Source organism: Ochlerotatus camptorhynchus, unplaced genomic scaffold, assembly GCF_037179485.1.
Source record: "Ochlerotatus camptorhynchus isolate MF236.1 unplaced genomic scaffold, CSIRO-AGI_Acam_v1.1 ptg000070l, whole genome shotgun sequence".
Lineage (NCBI taxonomy): Eukaryota > Metazoa > Arthropoda > Insecta > Diptera > Culicidae > Ochlerotatus > Ochlerotatus camptorhynchus.
Genome location: NW_027040560.1, coordinates 7704747 through 7724123, shown reverse-complemented (window position 1 = coordinate 7724123; position 19377 = coordinate 7704747). Strand labels below are relative to the sequence as shown.

Genomic DNA, 19377 nt, shown 5'->3' with positions numbered 1-19377 from the left:
ATTATGCGATATTTAGGGAAGAGTGAAAACACTTCAACCCGTTCTAATTTTGAATAAAGCTCAGTTCAAACATCAATTTTTGATGCGGTTTTTGCATTGGCTTAGAGAAAATGACTGCTTCGGTACTTTTTTTTATCTATTATCGTCAAGAGGGTAAATGAAGTCTTAGAGAAATCATTTGTTTTTATGCAGAACAATTCTCTAGAATATGATACCCCTACACAGAGCTGGTAAATATCACGGTCGTCATTTGACAATGAGAAAACAGGTTCTCTCTCTATCATGAGACGAAACTACCTATCATTTGCTTTCTTGTCATTTTCCAATGATCAAGCACTCATGAGAATAATTCTTATGCGGTTTTGATATGAACATTTCTAACTGATTTAGATGAATTTAAGCAACCAACCATATGTAATCGGTAGAGTGAATATATTATAAAGTTTTCCTCGGTACAAGTAACTTTAATAGCAATAAATGAGCTAGTAATTACGATGATCACAACACTGTCACGTTCTGCCATGACAAAAATCGAAGAGATTTTGAAGAAAATCTCTATCAAAGTTTTCTCATCCGATGATAGTGACAGAAGTATCTCTGTAAATATCGCGTGAAAATGACATTTGCCAGCCCTGCCCATGCATGCAATAAGTCAGTGCTGAAGGACTTAGTTTACCCCCTGACCATGATAGATAAAGAAGTGCCGAAACCGTAATTTTTCCTAAGTCAATGCAAAAACTGCACCAAAATTGATATATGAGCTATATTCAAAATTCGGAAAATCCTTACGTAACTTTATAAATATCCTCAATCCTCGAACGAGATTACACAAATCTTAAAAAGCACTTTTTTTTTCTAAACGGATCAAAAAAATTATAATTGCTCAATTCAAACATGGAAGAAGCTTTTATTCAGTGTTTCGAGTTGTATTTATGCAATGCTACCAACTATAAGAGCAACCGTACCAATGAGTAAATAAGGCACATTTACCAACCTCTACCATAACGCTACTTGCGTACCGGGGGTTGCTATTCAGATTGGGGAAATAGCAATCCGCACCTTGGGAAGTAATGAGTTCATAAATTTAGCAACCCGGTAGCAACGCATCAGACGGCTGCTATTTTGAATAAACGCCAAAAGTTTGTTTTGCCGGTGTGGAAAACGGTAACTTAAATTATGACTCTGATAGCAACGACCGGTATGGAGTGATTAAGCCAAAATGGAAACACTGTGCGTAAGAAAAATAGTGCCGCAAATGGCAACGACTGGTACGGCTGCTCTAAGTAAATACAGCAGTAGGCTATGAACTTTCTTTCAGCAATAAAACCCGCATTAATTCCGGTGAAATTTTATATCTGGTTTTCTCGAGACCTGATTTTACTAACTACCGAAAGTGTTTTTAAACACATGTGCAGACTGTCATAATCACTACAAAATTAGGGTTTAATGTGTTCCGCTATCCAATCCATATAGGCTGCCACCCGACAGTATACACCGGGTACGCTCTTTTGCCCACAGCCACTCACTCCGAAGGAAACGATTCCGAACTGTACGAATCGGGCACCGTTATAATTGGCACTGAATCCAAGTGGTCCACCAGAGTCACCTCTACAGGAATCGACCTTATTCTTACCCCCAGCGCACATTTGATTATCGCTAAGCCGAACGTTCAATCGGTTTTCATTCATTTTCAGCTGACACTCGGATATGTCCACATGGCGTAAAACTGCCTCCAGCAAAATATTGGACCCCTTTTGAGCTTCTGTGGTTCCCCAACCAGTAACAACATAGTTTTCAAACACTTTTCTTTGTAGATCCGCCGTAACGGGTAAACATATTGGTTTTATGTGATCTGTAACGAAATTATGCGAAGTTTGACAAACATATCCAGAAACAAGATTTGCTTCATATGATATTTACCGTTCATAGTAACATCTTTATCCAGTCGAATCAATCCAATGTCGTTGCTGGCTTTCGGTCGATTGTAATCCTGGTGAACGTCGAACGATTCAATCCCGAACTCCTCAATCGGTCCAGCGCAGTCCCTTTCGATTTCTTCACCCTTGCTATTATGATAAATGTTGCAATCAATGTCTTGGCCCTTGGTATGTTCTCCGAGTACGACGCTATGTCTGGAACAAGGAAATGATACAATGAGTAATTCTTTGAACAAAGTAGTTTTCATTTAACTTACATTTCCATAGCACTTCTCATCTCGATACAATGTGCAGCCGTCAAGATGTACCGCTTGTTGATCAGCGATCCACTACATCCACCTTTGATTGCACCATTGTAATCGTACCGTAGAACAGCCATCCAGGGATAGCTAAACACTTTAGTAATATTTCCGTAAGCGAGCCTATCGTCGACTCTTAGGCCACAGTCTCTGGGTAGTAGATTAAAGTTTGCGCCTAAAGCAGGGCTGGCCGTTGTCGTAGGCGGCTCCGGGATAACTTCTGCCGGCTGACAGCAAATACTACGCGTCACTCCCGGTAGCGTGCAGGCAGCCCTTTTGATGTAGTTAGCAATGCCCGTAGACGGTGGAGTTGGATTGCTAACTATGGTGTAGATGTTTCGACACCGTTCGATCAAGACGCACGAACCGGGGTGCTTGGTTGGAGTTGTACATGGGGCACTTTCTGTTGAGTGGGTCAATACTAAAGGCCCAAGCGCAATGTGGGCGGAAGCGGACCGGAAACGGAAAATTTGACAATTGTCACTAATGACATCAAGATGCCTAACCGAAGTCGATTTGATTCTAACTAGTTTTCAATCCGACAAGTAGGCTTACTCAGATCGGACTTTTCCGCTGTCGTTGCCGTTCCGCTTCCGCCGTCATTGCGCTTGGGCCTTAAGCATTGGATATAACTTTTGAACAGAGAGCAGATTATGAGAAATTTCATCCTAGTAATGGTTTAAAAGAAGTACCTTATTGCTGTGAGTGTCTGAATCACAACCAAACTTCTTCATCCAGAATTCCGAGAAACTCATCAGTGGTATTATAAAATGTGTCTGGGGTTTTGAAATTCCCATTCATCATTTAATTCAGGCTGACTCAGAATGCATTAAACATTAATTACGATGCCATGCTCATCAGAATAAAATTATTAATTTTGTTCTAAATGCATCAAATTTCAGCCAATCGATAACAAGAAGCCTTCATAAAGAAGGGTTGGTGGGTTTCAAAAAATCGGTTTTTTTTTCATTTTCGGCATCCTTATATCTTTTAGAAAGGTGTGTCAAAATGCCAATTCGCTACACAAAGAATGTAAGTAGCTGTTATTCGTTTTTTAAACGCACTTAAATATAACTAAAATCTCGAAGACTATTCGGTAGATCTACCCGCTTACAGTCGCGGTAGTCACAAAGGGCGCACTCTGTTTGCCACATGAGCAGATCGCATGCCAAATCATGTATTTCTTGGCAAACTTTGAAAGTTTCTGCATCCTTACTTCCTCCGGAATATCAAACTTGTGCTGAGCGGTGAAGAACAGTAGCCCCGGATGCTGCCGGAAGTCCACCTTGACGTAAGTCTCATCATTCATAATGAGACAATGAGGCTTCGTCAGCATCTGGGTGTACAGTTTCCCGGCCCGTGACTTCTCCACCGTATTTTGCCGTTCGTCACGATTTTGAGCCCTCCCAGTCCTTGGCTCTCTGAAAGAAAGACTTGGCCAGATTCAACTTTTAGGCCACATCTCTGACCGAAGCATTGATATTCCGCTTAAACGCTTTCACGACACGCTTGTGATCCTGATCGCTAATAGAACATCCATTCTGACCGCATTTATCCTTCCGCTTAATGCTCAGCGTTTCGTTGTACCATTCATGGTGGGTATATAAATGGTGATACAGCTTTGTCACTATATAGGCGAGGAGGTCGCGGGGGGGAAAAATGCGGTTTTAGAGCAAATTGTAAACAAACTCGGTCGCTGTCCCATACAAAAATCCAACATGGCTGAATCACGAATTTGACACATTAGAACACCTATATGTAGCCACCTTGGTACCATTTAATCACACAATACACTCTAAACTAATTCCGACCAAATTTTCAAGAGAAAATACCCAATGGGTAATTTCTACAGCTTTTTTTTTTCCGTGATACAATTTGATGTGAGACACCCTTTATAGTCTTTCTCATCACTGAACTAACGAGAAACGTAAATTTCACCTGAAAAATCAGGTAACCTTTCAAAAATAGAAATCCAATAAGAATTACATGCTGCACATAAATATCAATGGCATGGTAATGAATTCCACTAGATTCACTGATGGAGTTCAAGTGTTATACAGATAAATGTTAAGTGAAGTTCACGTAAATTTTAAGTGGCCTCATGATGTGAAAACTGTTTTTGCGTATTTGTTAGTTCAAAATGGCGCCGGTTGAAAATAGGTGATTTTTGTTACTACGAGATTGGGGATTTTTAATGTTTATGAGCGTAAGTTTGATTAATATCAATATATGAATCCTGATTTTCAATACCCAAAATAAATTGAAGAGCGTAAAATCGGATTGAGCAGTCCTCACAAGCTTAATCGCCGAACTACAGGAGTGCTTACAACAAAAAGACGTCTATTGGAGACATGATGTCCTTTTCGAAGTCATCAGTTGTTGGAGAAAAATAAATGTAAGGATCAAACTTAATGTTTTAAATAAACCAATAACCAACTTTAACTTTATTCAGAAGCAGCAATTATTATAGAGCATTGAGGAGTAAACAAATGCAGAACGATCAACCTAACAACAACCTGTTGCACTGGGTATAGATTTAAGAATAGGTTTGATACTCACGATAGTTACTAAAAAGAACAATTTTATGTTGATTATAATAAAGTAAAAATTCAACAAATAAGTTAAAATTTATTTAAAAAAAATCCAGATGATATAATGCAATACCACTGCATTAAAACACATGAAACATACCACAAATTCACATAAATATTACTAAAAAAATCCAGTGACGATTACTAAACAATTCACGTAACTATTAAGTGAAGCTAATTTGACGATCATCGGAACGTCCGATAAAATTTACGTGAAAATCACTTGCTTTTCATATGAATCACTTGAAACAACATTTCATTCCCAAAACACGTAATATTCACCTGAAAAGTACGATGGAAAATATTTACGTACCTTTTCAGGTGAATATTACGTGAATTTTATTTGCAGTGTACAACACGATTGTTTCTGGCAATTAGTCAAACAATCTGATCAACCTCCATGAATTTTAAAACATAATTATTTTAGAAAACGAAAAAATATGATACCAAATTAAGTCCTAATTTTAAGATTGCCAAAATGGAAATTTTTTGCAAGGTTCGGAGTCTCAGATAAATTCGATTTTTTTTCTCGGAGGCGAACCAGCCTCTGGCTGAAAACCTCCCTAATGAAGAAAATTTAACTTAACTTTTTTTGTGAACTAAGACTTGGAATTTGTTTAGGATGTCTCGTGTGTGGTTTGCATTTTCAGTAGAGAAATTTATAATAGCCTACGTTTAAAATAAAAATCAAGTGATTACACCGGACGGATTAGTCTATGGTGACATTGGGCTATCGAAATCAGCTGACATAATCTTCTTGATAATTTATGAGAATAAGGGTCAGTCAGTGTAACCGTCTTTGTCGATCTCTTTACGTTTGTCAGGGTCATTGTTATGAGTGTTTTCTCAATGTGTATATTCTTGTCAATGCACTGTGGTCCAGAATGCAGATTTAGGTGGAATTATATGTTTTGAGCCTGAAATTGAAACTTTAGACTAAAAGTCCCTTCTACAAAGTAGTTCCTTATAGTTTGTAACCGTTCTGTTACAAAGGTTCAATACAATATTTTAAATATGCACCATGTGATCGAGCATTCAAATAAACTTGTGTAACACTTGCGGTGAAACCCACCCATGCTTAACGGCCGACTGCTGAATAAGGCGCGCATGGCCGCGGCAAAATGGTGACACGGAGTCACGGGTGATGAGCTGAAGGGTTCTGCGATGCTTAGAGAACGGCCATCGTGCACTTTATCTCAGGCGAGCGTGTAGACCAGAAGTGTCTGTGGAATACATGTTAACAGAAAACAGTGCGAGTAGTGAATCAAGGTGCAGTGGAAATCACCAATTCAGCTGATTCAGGACCTTTCTTTTCAACCAATCAAATGGTTTTCTGGTTGGCGAGTCAAGGACCGCCATTGCACGCTACGGTCTAGGTGACATTGAGTTACCTTGACCTAACCGTAAAGGACATTGTTCTCGGGCTGAAGGCCCTAAACGCCAAGGAGAATTTCCCTTCCCGGTTCGACAGAGGGCGGCCTTGCCGTCGTCGACCGGCTTCGTCAGAAGGAAGCGCCTGTGCATCGGAACCATCTCCACAAACCACTATACCAGCCCGGTAAAACCAACCCGCCATCGCACTACAGCCGACGTTCGGTCAGTCTCGCTTCGTCTGCCATTGTCGGAATTGTACCGGAATTTCACCGAGCGGTGGTACCGCCATCTTGCCGACAAGATCGGCCTTTAAGGATCTTTCCGGAACCACAGCGAGCGCTCGTTGGTCTGCAGTCGTCGTAGTCATAATCGTCATCAAGGAAATACAGTGTTTAAATTGATCCGCGTTGTGTTTTAGTTTAATTGAAAGCTTGAGTGCCTTTTCATCCGCGTAGCCCCTCCAGTTTGCCCAGTAGTGCGCCGACTCTGAGACACAGTTCAAGGAGTCTCGTGCTGCTGAGTTGTTGTCGGGCAGAACATTAGTTTCAAGTTAGGCCCTTATTTTTATGACAATGAATTCTAGGGTGGTTCGTATTATCATTTAAATCAAAAATATAACTTTTTTGTTTGAATATATAAAGGTATACATTCTTCGGCAAAGTTATAGCTGAGCTAATTTCAAGCAACTTTAAGAATATTTCAAATTTCTCATGAAAGTCATCTTCTAGAAACTTTTAAAACTCTTTAAGACGAATGTTTTATAGCGAAATTTGTTGTCTGTATCTCTTCTAATAAAAAAGATATACCCAAATATTGTAAAAAATTGAATAAATTCGAATTGATTTTATACGAGTTTAAAAAATAATATACCTGCAATTTTTTAATATTATTGAGAATAACATACGCCCTTTCAAATGCCGTAAAAAGACTTTTAGTTTGTTTGCCCCAACCAGAGATATTAACATTTGAAAAGTGCACATTTTTAGTATAAAAACGTCAATAAATCTTGATCGGCGAAAGATATTGACAAGCTTTCTGCAGCAAAAAATTGCGCCTTCTAAAGATCTAAAAGTCATTTGAAGACACCTTTGCTGAGATATTTGAAATAAAAAAACTAGAGCAAAATAACTGTTTTTTAGCGCCACCCTAACTCAATTCAAGAAAATAGCTCTAAATCGGCCAATTTAAGAGATACAAAAAAGTTGTTTCCTACAAAGTTGCTTGAAATTAGCTCAGCTATAACTTTATCGAAGAATGCATACCTTAATTTATTCAAACAAAAAAGTAAGATTTTTGATTTAAATGATAATAAGAACCACCCTAGAATTCATTGTCATAAAAATGAGGGCCTCACTATAAGGAACTACTTTGTAGAAGGGACTTTTAGTCTAAAGTTTCAATTTCAGGCTCAAAACATATCATTCCACCTAAATCTGCATTCTTGACCACTGTGCAATGTCAATATTGTTATAAGTATCCATGGAAGTATTTATCACGTTATTTACCACTTTTTCCACCAATTGGTTATAGTTCTTCCTAATCTCCTACTTTAAACTGCATTCAAAAATATTATGAGTATGAGCATGATTGACCGCCCACGGTTGCTACTCTGTTATTGCCAGATCAGCTGTAATTACACAGAGAACCAATAGACGATGCTTGGGACTAGCAATCATCTTCAATGTGTAAAAACTGGTCATCTCAAATTAGGCAATACCAGCGCCGGCCGCGCCCGAACACAGGTCATGAAAGGAAAGGGTAGGAATGTGTTGACGTGACACTCGCTTTGATGGAAACCGAGAACACCTCTGCACTTCCACGAGGAATCACTGGGATATTGGGTAAGATTGGGTTGGGTTGGGATTGCAGCAGGTTTCGTTTTGGTAAACGATAAGCTGAATTGATGTCCTAACGATCATATAACGCGAAGGAGCTTGGGATTGAACCCACGCACGCTATGTCTGAAGGCACTTTTTTTGCAACATTCATGTACCTCAGTTTTTAATTCACAGGATGTTAGTATTGATTCTAACAATCAAATCTGTGATGGTTTTAAAATATTTCATCTTGGGTTTTTTGAGAACAAGTGTTTTGAAGTTTACAAAGCTGATTATGAAGGCGTATATGGCCTATTGACCATACAACAGCATACAAATGCAGTCAAATATGGTTCAAAAGCTGATTGCATTAATCCAAATGGCATTAAAGAAATTTTCTTTGACTCCCAAGTAAGATCCATATTGATTTTGTCAACTTTGTGATAAACCAATTAATATTTGTTCGTAGCACAATATCATGTTTAATTTCTCTTCCCTCATAATAGTAAAAGAGAAAGAAGCGAGCAGGACAGTCCGAGACAGCCACGTAATCATAGTAGGCGTTGATTTTCGTCCTATTTCGAGTGTTTTTTTTAATTAATGTATCGTGTAGAAAATCTGGAAAAATTAAAAAAAATCTCATGAAGAAAATAGATAGCTCGCTTGTCGTGCTTCGAAAAGCGACGCTATAAAATAAATGAAGCCACTTTAGTAGCGACGATCGTTGAAAGATTTTTACCAGAGTTAAATAAAGGAGATAGTAGGTATCCGAAAGTTTTGTGTCTTGTACTCAGCAGCTGGCAAAGGTTGCATTTACCACTAAATCAAAAAAAAAATTGCTTTGATTTTTAAAAATAAATAGATATGTTTGACTCAACGGCGAGATCGAAAATAAATTCTGGCAATCATGACGATATTTTTTAAAAATCGTTTAACCGATAATGCCGATAATACAGGAATGAAACTCACATGAGGTTAGTTACTCTTACCCAGTGAGTTAAGGTAGCCCTCACCTTGAATTACTACAGAGTTGCTAGAGCTTCATTGCAGTTCCCATATTTTGTCTAAAGAAATTTTCAGGAAGGTTCAGCGACCTTCTAGGAAATTCTATGAACTATAGGGAACTGTAGTGAATGTTAGGAAAGCACTGCAAACTTTAAATAAATTCCTCCAATAAAGCAGAGAAATTCAACAACTTTCAGATAAGTTCATTGAACTTCAGGGAAGTTCTACAAACTTCATGAAAATTATTAAAACTTTAAAGATGTGCTTCGATCTTCAGAGAAGCTCTATAAACTACAGGAAAATTCTGCCGACTTCAGGGACGTTTTGTGAGCTTCTGGGGAGTTCAATGTCGTTCTGGTAAGCTCAACGAACTTCAAGAGAGTTCTGTGAACTATAGCAACATTATATGGATTTCAATGATGCTCTGCAAACTTTAGGATGGTATGTGAGCCACAGGAAAAATTTAATAGCATTAGGAAAGTACTGTGAACTTTAAGAAATATCTGAGTATTTCAGGAAAAAAGCCAAACTCAGAGACGGTCAAGAACATCAAGAAAGTTTGAAGAATTTCATCGAAGTTCAAGGAAATCAAAGAAAAACAGGGCTTTGAATTTGAATGTAACTTCTATAAGCTGTTTCATCGGGTCGTTGGTTGAACAACTCCTACTCTATGCCTTAGAAAACAGGTATAGTAGAAATAATTTCTTGTGATATCTCTTTCTCTTTTACGCTTCCCTTATGAAATATGATCGAGGGCATGAGCAGGGTAAAAATGAGAGTTCGCCACCTAAACAAATATCGTGAATACGACTTACGCATGTTACATTGCCGTTTACCGGTATAGAAAAGGGAGCAGTTTATGAAAATTGCGGTTCACAAATATCCAGAAGAAAGATGTTAACAAGAAGTTCAAACCAAACTCGACAGTCAAAGATGTGCGAGTTTGTAGATATTTGTTACAAAAAATCACCGCAGAAAAAAAGAAATTCATAAAAATTTGCAAATTATGTCTAACGCAGCTTTCTTCTATGAAACGCCATGCATGTAGTGAAAACCACTTTGTCGCCAAAAGCAGGCAAAAAACTATTCAAGGTTATTTTTGTAAACGTCGCAGGAAGACCAGGAATCAATGTTTTCAATATAAAATCCCAGTTTTTTAATAACATTTTTTACACGAATTTTTAATAACCTTTCATTTAATATTTTGATCTTTGAAATCAGCCAATAGTTCAAAAGTTAAAATTTAAAAAAAGAGGCATTTAAAAAATAAAATAATATATAAACGATTTTTGGACTACTCTAACGTTGAAATGGCCACCCTGATGACACAAAATAAAATAAAAATATTTTGCGATAAGGAATAAAATAACAATTTTTTACCAAATTTTAAGAACCACTATATCGTTTTGCAATGGAATGGCTGAATAAAAGTAAATTTATAGACTGCACAATTGTTTAATTATTTTATTAATTTAAACATTATGATATCATGACAAAGCTACAATATCTTACGGTACCGGAAAGGGAATCTTACTTTACCAGTATTTTGACAACTTTAGTTCCATTTTGAATAATTTTCAGCTGAATTTGTTTCGATCCGTAACAGTTTTGTATCATCAATAGTTCGTATACGCCTTTGTAAACGACTATGTATACTTCAAAACACTTTTTCTCTAAAAACCCAAGATGAAATATTTTAAAACTATCACAGATTTGATTGTTAGGATCAATGCTAACATCTTGTGAAGAAAAATATGAGGTACATGAATGTTGCAAAAAAAGTGCCTTCAGACATAGCGTGCCACGGTCTGCTGCTCAGTAAGCAAAAACGGTTACTCTAAGGCCACCGAGCCCCTCATATCACATTATACTGTTACTCAGGTTGTTGTAACAAGCGATATTACCGTAGAGGTATCTCTAAGACTACTGGGTCCCGAAGAAAATCATTATTATTTTTGGCTCACTCAGTACCAGAACAACGGTCCCAAGCAGTCCCAAGCTATTTCACTCACCCCTGCATGTTCTGCATGAATCCACACACCCCTGATGTTATCTGTCAAACTTTCATAGCGAATCAAAACAAACATAGTGTAGTAATAGAATTTCAACTAGAATAGGGTACGTTAATCGTTTGCTTGGGACCAATAGGCTACTAAAGTGGTGAGCCAATTTAAAATCGTTAGTTTCGTATTGATTGTTGATATTACCGTAGAGGCATAGAGGTAACTCTAAGACCACTGGGTCCCGAAGAAAATCATTATTATTTTTGGCTCACTCAGTACCAGAACAACGGTCCCAAGCAGTCCGAAGCTATTTCACTCACCCCTGCATGTTGTACATGAATCCACACACCCCAGATGTTATCTGTCAAACTTTCATAGCGAATCAAAACAAACATAGTGTAGTAATAGAATTTCAACTAGAATAGGGTACGTTAATCGTTTGCTTGGGACCAATAGGCTACTAAAGTGGTGAGCCAATTTAAAATCGTTAGTTTCGTATTGATTGTTGGTAGAGGTATCTCTAAGACTAGAAGGTCCCGAAGAAACGCGCTCAACTTTTTGGCTAAGCTCTGTTACTCTCTTTTGTCCCAAGCTAATCGATTCACCCCTCGAAACATAGGAAAATCCACTAACCCCTCATTTTATATGTCAAACTTTCATAGCGAATGAAAACAAACATAGTGTAGTACTAGAATTTCAGCTAGAATGGGGTACGTTAATCGTTTGCTTGGGACCAATAGGCTAGTCAAGTAGTGAGCCAATTTAAAATCGTTAGTTTCGTATTGATTGTTGATATTACCACAGACAAACAGACGTAACACTTCATTGTGTATCTTCGTTCACGCATTTAACGGTTGATTTGAATATTATCAGTTCCACGAACTACTCGCCGCAGCGCTGGCATCGCATCACTTTGACGTTTCTATACATTCTATAGAAGTTTTATGCAATATTGTTTGCGAGTAAGAGAGCAAGCTTGTTTTCCGCGAGAAGCCCGCGAGGTGTCGTTACTGAGGTCCTATGTTTTGAGATACTATGTTTTCAAGACAAACTTTTTCAAAGAGTTACGTCTGTGATATTACCATACATGTTTAATATGAAAGGACCTGGGACCGCGTTTTTCTGCTCAGTAAACAAGCCACTGCAACCGACAATCTTTCAAATCCTAAACTAAAAGCTACGAAAGAGTACTTAGGCCTTCATTAAGTTCCACTTTCACGTGACGTTCAATGTTTTGATTTGCTCTTTACGCATGGTTCAGGCAATCATAACAAGCTATGATCGACGTGACGATTGTTTAAGCCCTGGTTAAACAAGCTATTCAAATGAAATTACGTTCTCGAATTTCACTTGGTATGTAATGAATAACAGAAATACGCGATAATTCATATAGTTTCAGCCGTTGATGGTTAATTTTAAATATACTAACGGTACTGCCTACGGCGACTACGACGGCGAATACGACAGCGAATACGACGGGGAATACGACGGCGCCTACGGCAACGACAACATCGAATGTGTAACTTACCATTTGTCTAACACCTTTGCCCGGCACCTCCACTTGAGCTTCACCACCAAAACTCACGGCGGACACATTATCAGCACTTTCCCCAGCTAATTTACCAACCGGACCATGTTCAAACTCGCACACGGTGACGAGACTCTCGATAGAACTACACGCCAAAAGCGTAACATCCGAACACGGTGAACCGGCCTCCCGGTAGGCAACGAAAATCACAATCACACTTACACACCGCTGGTTACAAAAACACACCCGTGCAACGAAACGGATACAATGAACTACTTTAAACTGCATTCAAAAATATTATACATAAAAACAGCTTTGTTCAAGTACATACCTTAAAATGTCTAACTTTCTATCCACGTTTGTCTACGTTACTAATACTAAAATGCAAATCACAATGTTATGACAAAAAGTTATTCAAAAAAGCAGCCCAATGTCTAAACAATTACTAAAACTTTACCTAAATCATTTCCAATCAGAGCCGAACCTCAGATCAAAACCAAATCTACATCCCTATGCAACATATCGATGTAATTGCAATTTGACAAATCAAGACCAACAATTGAAAAGGCCTCAACTCCATTTTGTAAACAATCCTTGTAAGGCAATTTTCTCACAAACCAAAACCTAAATTCGCAATCCTAAAACACCATCGGGTAGAGGAGAATTTCCCCTACTTGGTCATTTTTTTTTGGTTTGCGTTGGCGGACTTCGGTTCGAGACAAATAGCCTTACAACGATTGTTTACAAAATGGAGTTGAAGCCTTTTCAATTGTTGGTGTTGAAATGACTGTAACTTGAGTTCTTGGCTTGGCCTGGAGTGTCTGACGCAATTCGCCATACCCTGCCCCCAGGACAACAGACCTCTGCTACTTGTCATGTATATTAAGGTTCTACAAAGGGATAGTAATTTAGTATTCTTCTTTTTTTAAATATCATTCAATTATCATCATTAGTATACACATACATTCATGCATTATTAATACGAAAATTTAAAACATGTTTTTCATGATTTTAGATCGAAAATTTCCTGGGTAAAACAGATTCACTGTATTTACTTACTTGTGTTATTGGAAGTATAGCACAATTACACGCAATCGAATACACGAAACTTAAAACTCAAAACCAATTCAACTTTACTGCTTTGCTAGCAATCGTGAAACTATCCTTGAAGCAGCGGTGCCAGAAGCATTGCTTCTAGCAATGATTTTAAGTTCATTGAAACAAGTAATTGCGATGTTTGACTCATTAACATAGATGAGTGGATGTATTTAATAGTGAATAAATATCAAAAACAGAATAAATCAAACAAAAACGACCATTTTAGACATTTTACAGGTCCAATTAAAAAAGTCACAGAAGATTGAATTAAACCGAAGACAACAAATCAAGAAGACTGGCAACTCTTCCATTTTCTCATACGAACGCTATGAGATAGGTACAATCGCGTCATCTGCCGCTCAAAGGTAAATGCTTCGAACGAATTTGATAGCAAAGATTACAGAAAAAGGGTTTGAGTATTTGCTCATTTTTCTATGCGTTGCTTCCACCTTCACTCAAGCGCAGCGCCATTGTGTCTGTCGCTTGGATTCTGGCAAAGTTGCCAGTCTTCTTGATTTGTTGCCTTCGATTAAACACTAACAGGAAAGATAGCAGCAGTGCACGTAACCTGTAATTCGCTTTCCTTCTCATGGCGGTAAGCTCCAACTCGGATCAACATTTCATACCGGTCCTGATTGAAGGATGTGCCAAATGTTTGTTAAGGATCGTATTGATTAACATCGACAACGACACCATAACAGCTTGACATTCGTGATCAGGATTTAATCCGAGGATAACGGTTGGAACTTACCACCATCAGGGTGGACTAGGTAGTGTGACGTGCTGTTGTAGTGAAACGAAGGAAGAAAAGAGAAGGTTAAACATTCCTCACCATCCAGTTGATATTTATGAAATATGGACAGTTTTGGCGTGGTGACATGCACTTCCAATGAATTTTACCAATACATTTAGAAAATGATGATCGAAGAATATTTCAAAAAGAAGCAGTAAACAAATTATTTACCATTTGTAGAACCTCAGCTACTCAGCTAGTGCCCGGCCTTTCTCGGGATTCAATGTTAGCTTGAGCTCATGCGCCGATTAAAAAAAGCATGCTCCTCCTCTTATCTAAGGAAATACCCCTATTGACCTCCACATGCCAAATTTGGTTCCATTTGCTTGATTAGTTCTCGAGTAATGCAAAAATTTCTGTTTCATTTGTATGGGAGCCCCCCTCCCCTCCTTACAGAGGTGGGAGGTGTCTCGAACCATCATAAGAACCTTTCTCGGCCCCAAAAACCCCTGAATACAAATTTTCACGAAGAGCGGTTCAGTAGTTTCCGAGTCTATAAGGGTCAGACAGACAGGCAGGCAGACAGACAGATAGACAGACAGACTGACAGACAAACAGAAATTCATTTTTATATATATAATAATATAGAAGACTAGCTGAGTGTACCCGGCCTTGCTCGGGATTCAATGTTAGCTTGAGCTCATGCGCCGATTAAAAAAAGCATGCTATACTGTATGTAGCCCCCTCCTCCTCTTATCTAAGGGGATAACCCCTATGACCTCCACATGCCAAATTTGGTTCCATTTGCTTGATTAGTTCTCGAGTAATGCAGAAATTTATGTTTTATTTTAATGGGAGCTTGAGCTCATGCGCCGATTAAAAAAAGCATGCTCCTCCTCTTATCTAAGGAAATACCCCTATTGACCTCCACATGCCAAATTTGGTTCCATTTGCTTGATTAGTTCTCGAGTAATGCAAAAATTTCTGTTTCATTTGTATGGGAGCCCCCCCCCCCCCCTTACAGAGGGGGGGGGTCTCGAACCATCATAAGAACCTTTTTCGGCCCTAAACCACTGCATACAAATTTTCACAAAGATCGGTTCAGTAGTTTCCGAGTCTATAAGGGTCAGACAGATAGACAGACAGACAGAAAGATAGACAGACAGATAGACAGACAGACTGACAGACAAACAGAAATTCATTTTTATATACATAATAATATAGAAGACTAGCTGAGTGTACCCGGCCTTGCTCGGGATTTAATGTTAGCTTGAGCTTATGCACCGATTAAAAAAAGCATGCTATATTGTACGTAGCCCCCTCCCCCTCTTATATAAGGGGATACCCCCTATGACCTCCACATGCCAAATTTGGTTTCCGAGTCTATAAGGGTCAGACAGACAGAAATTCATTTTTATATATATTGTGAAGAAGAAGATTATGAAAATCCATCATTCACAGAAGAAGGCAAAACACACCGCGCTAAAACGTCGAATAGCAAAAAATAAAAAAATAAAAAAAATAGTAGGCTCTGCCCGCGGTCGATTTGAGCTGTGGACCCTACACGATTGCTTTCATTGACAATAATCGTATTGTCAATACATTCAATATTGACGTCAATACATCGGTATTAACAATATTTCTGTATTCACATAATCAATATTAATTTCAATAATTCCACTTTGCGTCAATATATTGATACGTGTGGGGTTCGCTTTAGTGATTTTTCGGTATTGAAAAACGTGCACGGCGAATGAGAACGACCCAAATTTGAGTTTAGTTCACTCATAATCGCCAAAAGTGCAGGAACTCAGCGATGAGTAAATTTGTCTCATGGTTTCCTGTGGAAAACCTAAAAAATCTGCCGAAAAATGAGGAAATTGACGAAAAATTTTTATTCAGTCTCGGAGTAGTACCAATAGACTGAATGAATCCAATATTTACTTTTCTCAAATTCGGGAATTTTTCCCTGGAAAAACATGAGGCAAATTTACTCATCGCTGAGTTCCTGCACTTAATGTGATTTATGAGTTGACTAAACTCAAATTTGGGTTGTTCTCATTCGCCGTGTGGCGTTGATTCGGTCATTTGTTTGTTTAGTGGAACATTGAGTAGCGTTTTTTGTTTGTTTGTTTAGGAGAGGCAGAGTGTTGCCCGTTCCGTCGATGACAGTTGGAGGAGGAGGAGGAGAAGAAGGAGAAGGTTGAGAGCTTTCGATGTCAATACCAATGCATAAATTTGAATATTGTGTGGCAAGCCCAGGGAAGTCGAGAAAATTTCCAACCCGAAAGATTCCCTCTCGACCGGTCCGGGAATCGAACCCGCCGCCTCCAGCTTGGTAATACCGTGCCTTTACTGACTAGACTATGATGCCCCAAGTCCGGTATCCAAGTTGTAGAATAACAGTGGGAGCGAGAGAAAAGGGAATTTTGAAGATGAGTTCAGAAGGGAAGAAAAAAGCAAATATCATGATGGTAGTGGATGTTTGGTATATGGAATCGGTATTGTGAGTGGAAGAAGTGTATAGAAATTAGAAAACGGAGTGGTGAAAGTGGGCGGTCCGCATAACATTATATTAAGTTTGGAGAAGAACTGGATCCGGCGCAAAATTTTATGCGATCCATCAATTTAATAAAAAATTAATTTATTCCAGTATATAACATAAAATGCATTTATAAATGCAACAAGGTTGCAAAGGGTACCAGCTTCAGTTGGCTGCGGTGGCTCTTCTTTTCTTTCTACCCCTAAATAGATAGTGCGACTAAACTATTGAGCAGGGTTGCTCAAATGTGAATGATTGCCCATAACAAACAATTATGCAAAATTTCATGCAAATCGAATCGTCTGATCGCTTTGTAATTTGGCGTTGAAGTGCTCTTCTTTGATATACAGTGCCTTTTCACTAAAATGTTTGCAACTGCCTTCTGGATAATTATTCATGAGGCATCTCCAGTGAAATCACAAATTGAATAAAGTGTTCGATGAATTTTATAGAACGCAAAGAAGACACAAATGTTTGCGTGCAACATTTTCGGTTTTGTTGTGGTCTCCCAGTCCATTCTAAGTTTCGTGCATCTTCATAATAAAACCAAAAATGTTACTTGGGTTGTGTTGCCAAAAACTGTTCATTCGAGGTATATAAATGATATTTGGTTTAATGTATAGAATGAAGTTTGAATGATAATTCAAATTCCAGTTTGATGACTCATCTAACCTAGTAATCACTGCTCGCATTCGCAAAAATGGCAACAATTACCAACTCTTAGGACTACAATTAAATGATTAAGCAGATTTTTTTTTCAATTTGGGGAAAAAAGTGACACTATTGATTTTTAGTTGAAAATAGTTCATTTTTTCGGTGAACTGGTGATCAGGTCACTTAAAAGTGTCTAAGCGTAACATGTTTCAACGGCACGTCGCAGAAATCATTTTCATGGGTTTCAATTACCATTATCGCTCACCATAAGATTGATACACAAGTTTCAATTTCAAGAATCGCCAAAGGCACACGGACACAACACGAACTGCAAAATACGGCGTCATCAAATTACCGGAATTGTTTCTGCCCGTGTTTGTTTACCATGAAGCCATTATTGATAACCCCCAGTGCCCAGCATCCTGCTCGCAGATGGGTGGAATTTGAGTAGCACTTAGACTACTTTGTTTCTACTGCTCTGACAATCCCGAAGAACATTAACAACCTCAATCAACATCAACCATTCGACTAAAGGTCAAGGTTTCGTCCTTAACATCTTCGTGATGCGTCGCCGTCCGAAATTTATAGCACAGTCATATATTTATCTTCTGCTCTTCTGCTTCTTGCGAACAGTAGTTCCTACAAAAGCAACCTAAAGTCATAATCTGCTCGTGGTGTTTAAAACTCGATAATCAAGTAAGCAATCAAAATCCATTAATCGTATACGTACGAGCTTTCACTCCTTCCCGGTAGAGGCTCAAGATCAGTATCGAACAGATCAGGATTTGAGAAAATGGTCCAGCCGTCATTTTCAGTTCCTAGCTGCACTACACACGGATGACCAGTTCCAAACGGGTGACAATTTCTTCAAGTTTCCAACTAGTTGCACCTCACTCACGCGTCGCGGTACAGATATTTGCGACCGAGCACTTGAACACCACTCGAAGAACTGATACGCGATCGTTGGCACGATCGTCGTCAAGCTATTTCTTGCGTCGAAGAGAACCCGGAGAGGTCTCTTCGGTTTGTGCATACATATGTGTGATCGGTCATCGGTCCGTGGATAGAGGAGACGGTTTTTGGTTCTACAGGGAATTTACGAGACACCCTATAAACCAACTATGTAGGGATTCCCCTCATCGATTCACCGTCTTTGTAACAATAATGACAGCTTCTCCGGTACTGGCCATAGCTCTTAATAAATCGCCATAATTAAGAAAAAGGAGCAATTGACGCTAACATATTTCGTGCTATTTTCGCTACATCAATTGATAAAAGAAGGTATTACTGTTGGTATTACCTAGCACTCAAAACGTCAGACATAACTGATAATGTTCCTGCTGCTGAGTTGTTAACGAAAGTGAAAGTCGATGAAGCGAATCGATCGATGTAGGTAGGACGCATTGAAAAGTGACGCGAGATTTATAGGATAATTTGAAAATTTCCTCTAGATTTAACACAAAGCATGCCGCAATCCTTTCGACAGCCGAAAGGAATCAGTTGATCGTGTAGCCGATCAACAACGAACTCTCAAAGAGAGTGAGAGAGAGAGAGAGCTCAAAATGATTCAAGGCGCACAGAAGACGAATTCCGAATCCACAACACGCTAACTTGAAAGTACTCATTAATGAGTAAAAAAGACCCATTATGAAGAAAAGTAGCATAACTCATTAATGATTAAACAATTTTACCCATTAATGAGTATCTGTTACCCATTAATGATTAACAATTACTCATTAATGGGTAACAGATACTCATTAATGGGTAAAATTTTAATGATTTAAGCCATTTTTCTT

The 19377-nt window shown here is 38.5% G+C and overlaps 1 protein-coding gene across 1 annotated transcript; it reads right to left on the bottom strand.

The window, feature by feature from the left end:
- Positions 1 to 1342: 1342 nt before the first annotated feature.
- On the bottom strand, positions 1343 to 18730 carry LOC135697398 (serine protease grass-like). The gene is made up of 4 exons (XM_065217013.1): positions 18312 to 18730; positions 2195 to 2639; positions 1921 to 2132; positions 1343 to 1852 (listed from the first exon to the last, which is right to left on the bottom strand). The coding sequence occupies exons 1-4, from the start codon at positions 18388 to 18390 to the stop codon at positions 1437 to 1439; spliced, it is 1152 nt and encodes a 383-aa protein (XP_065073085.1). The 5' UTR covers positions 18391 to 18730; the 3' UTR covers positions 1343 to 1436.
- Positions 18731 to 19377: the final 647 nt, after the last annotated feature.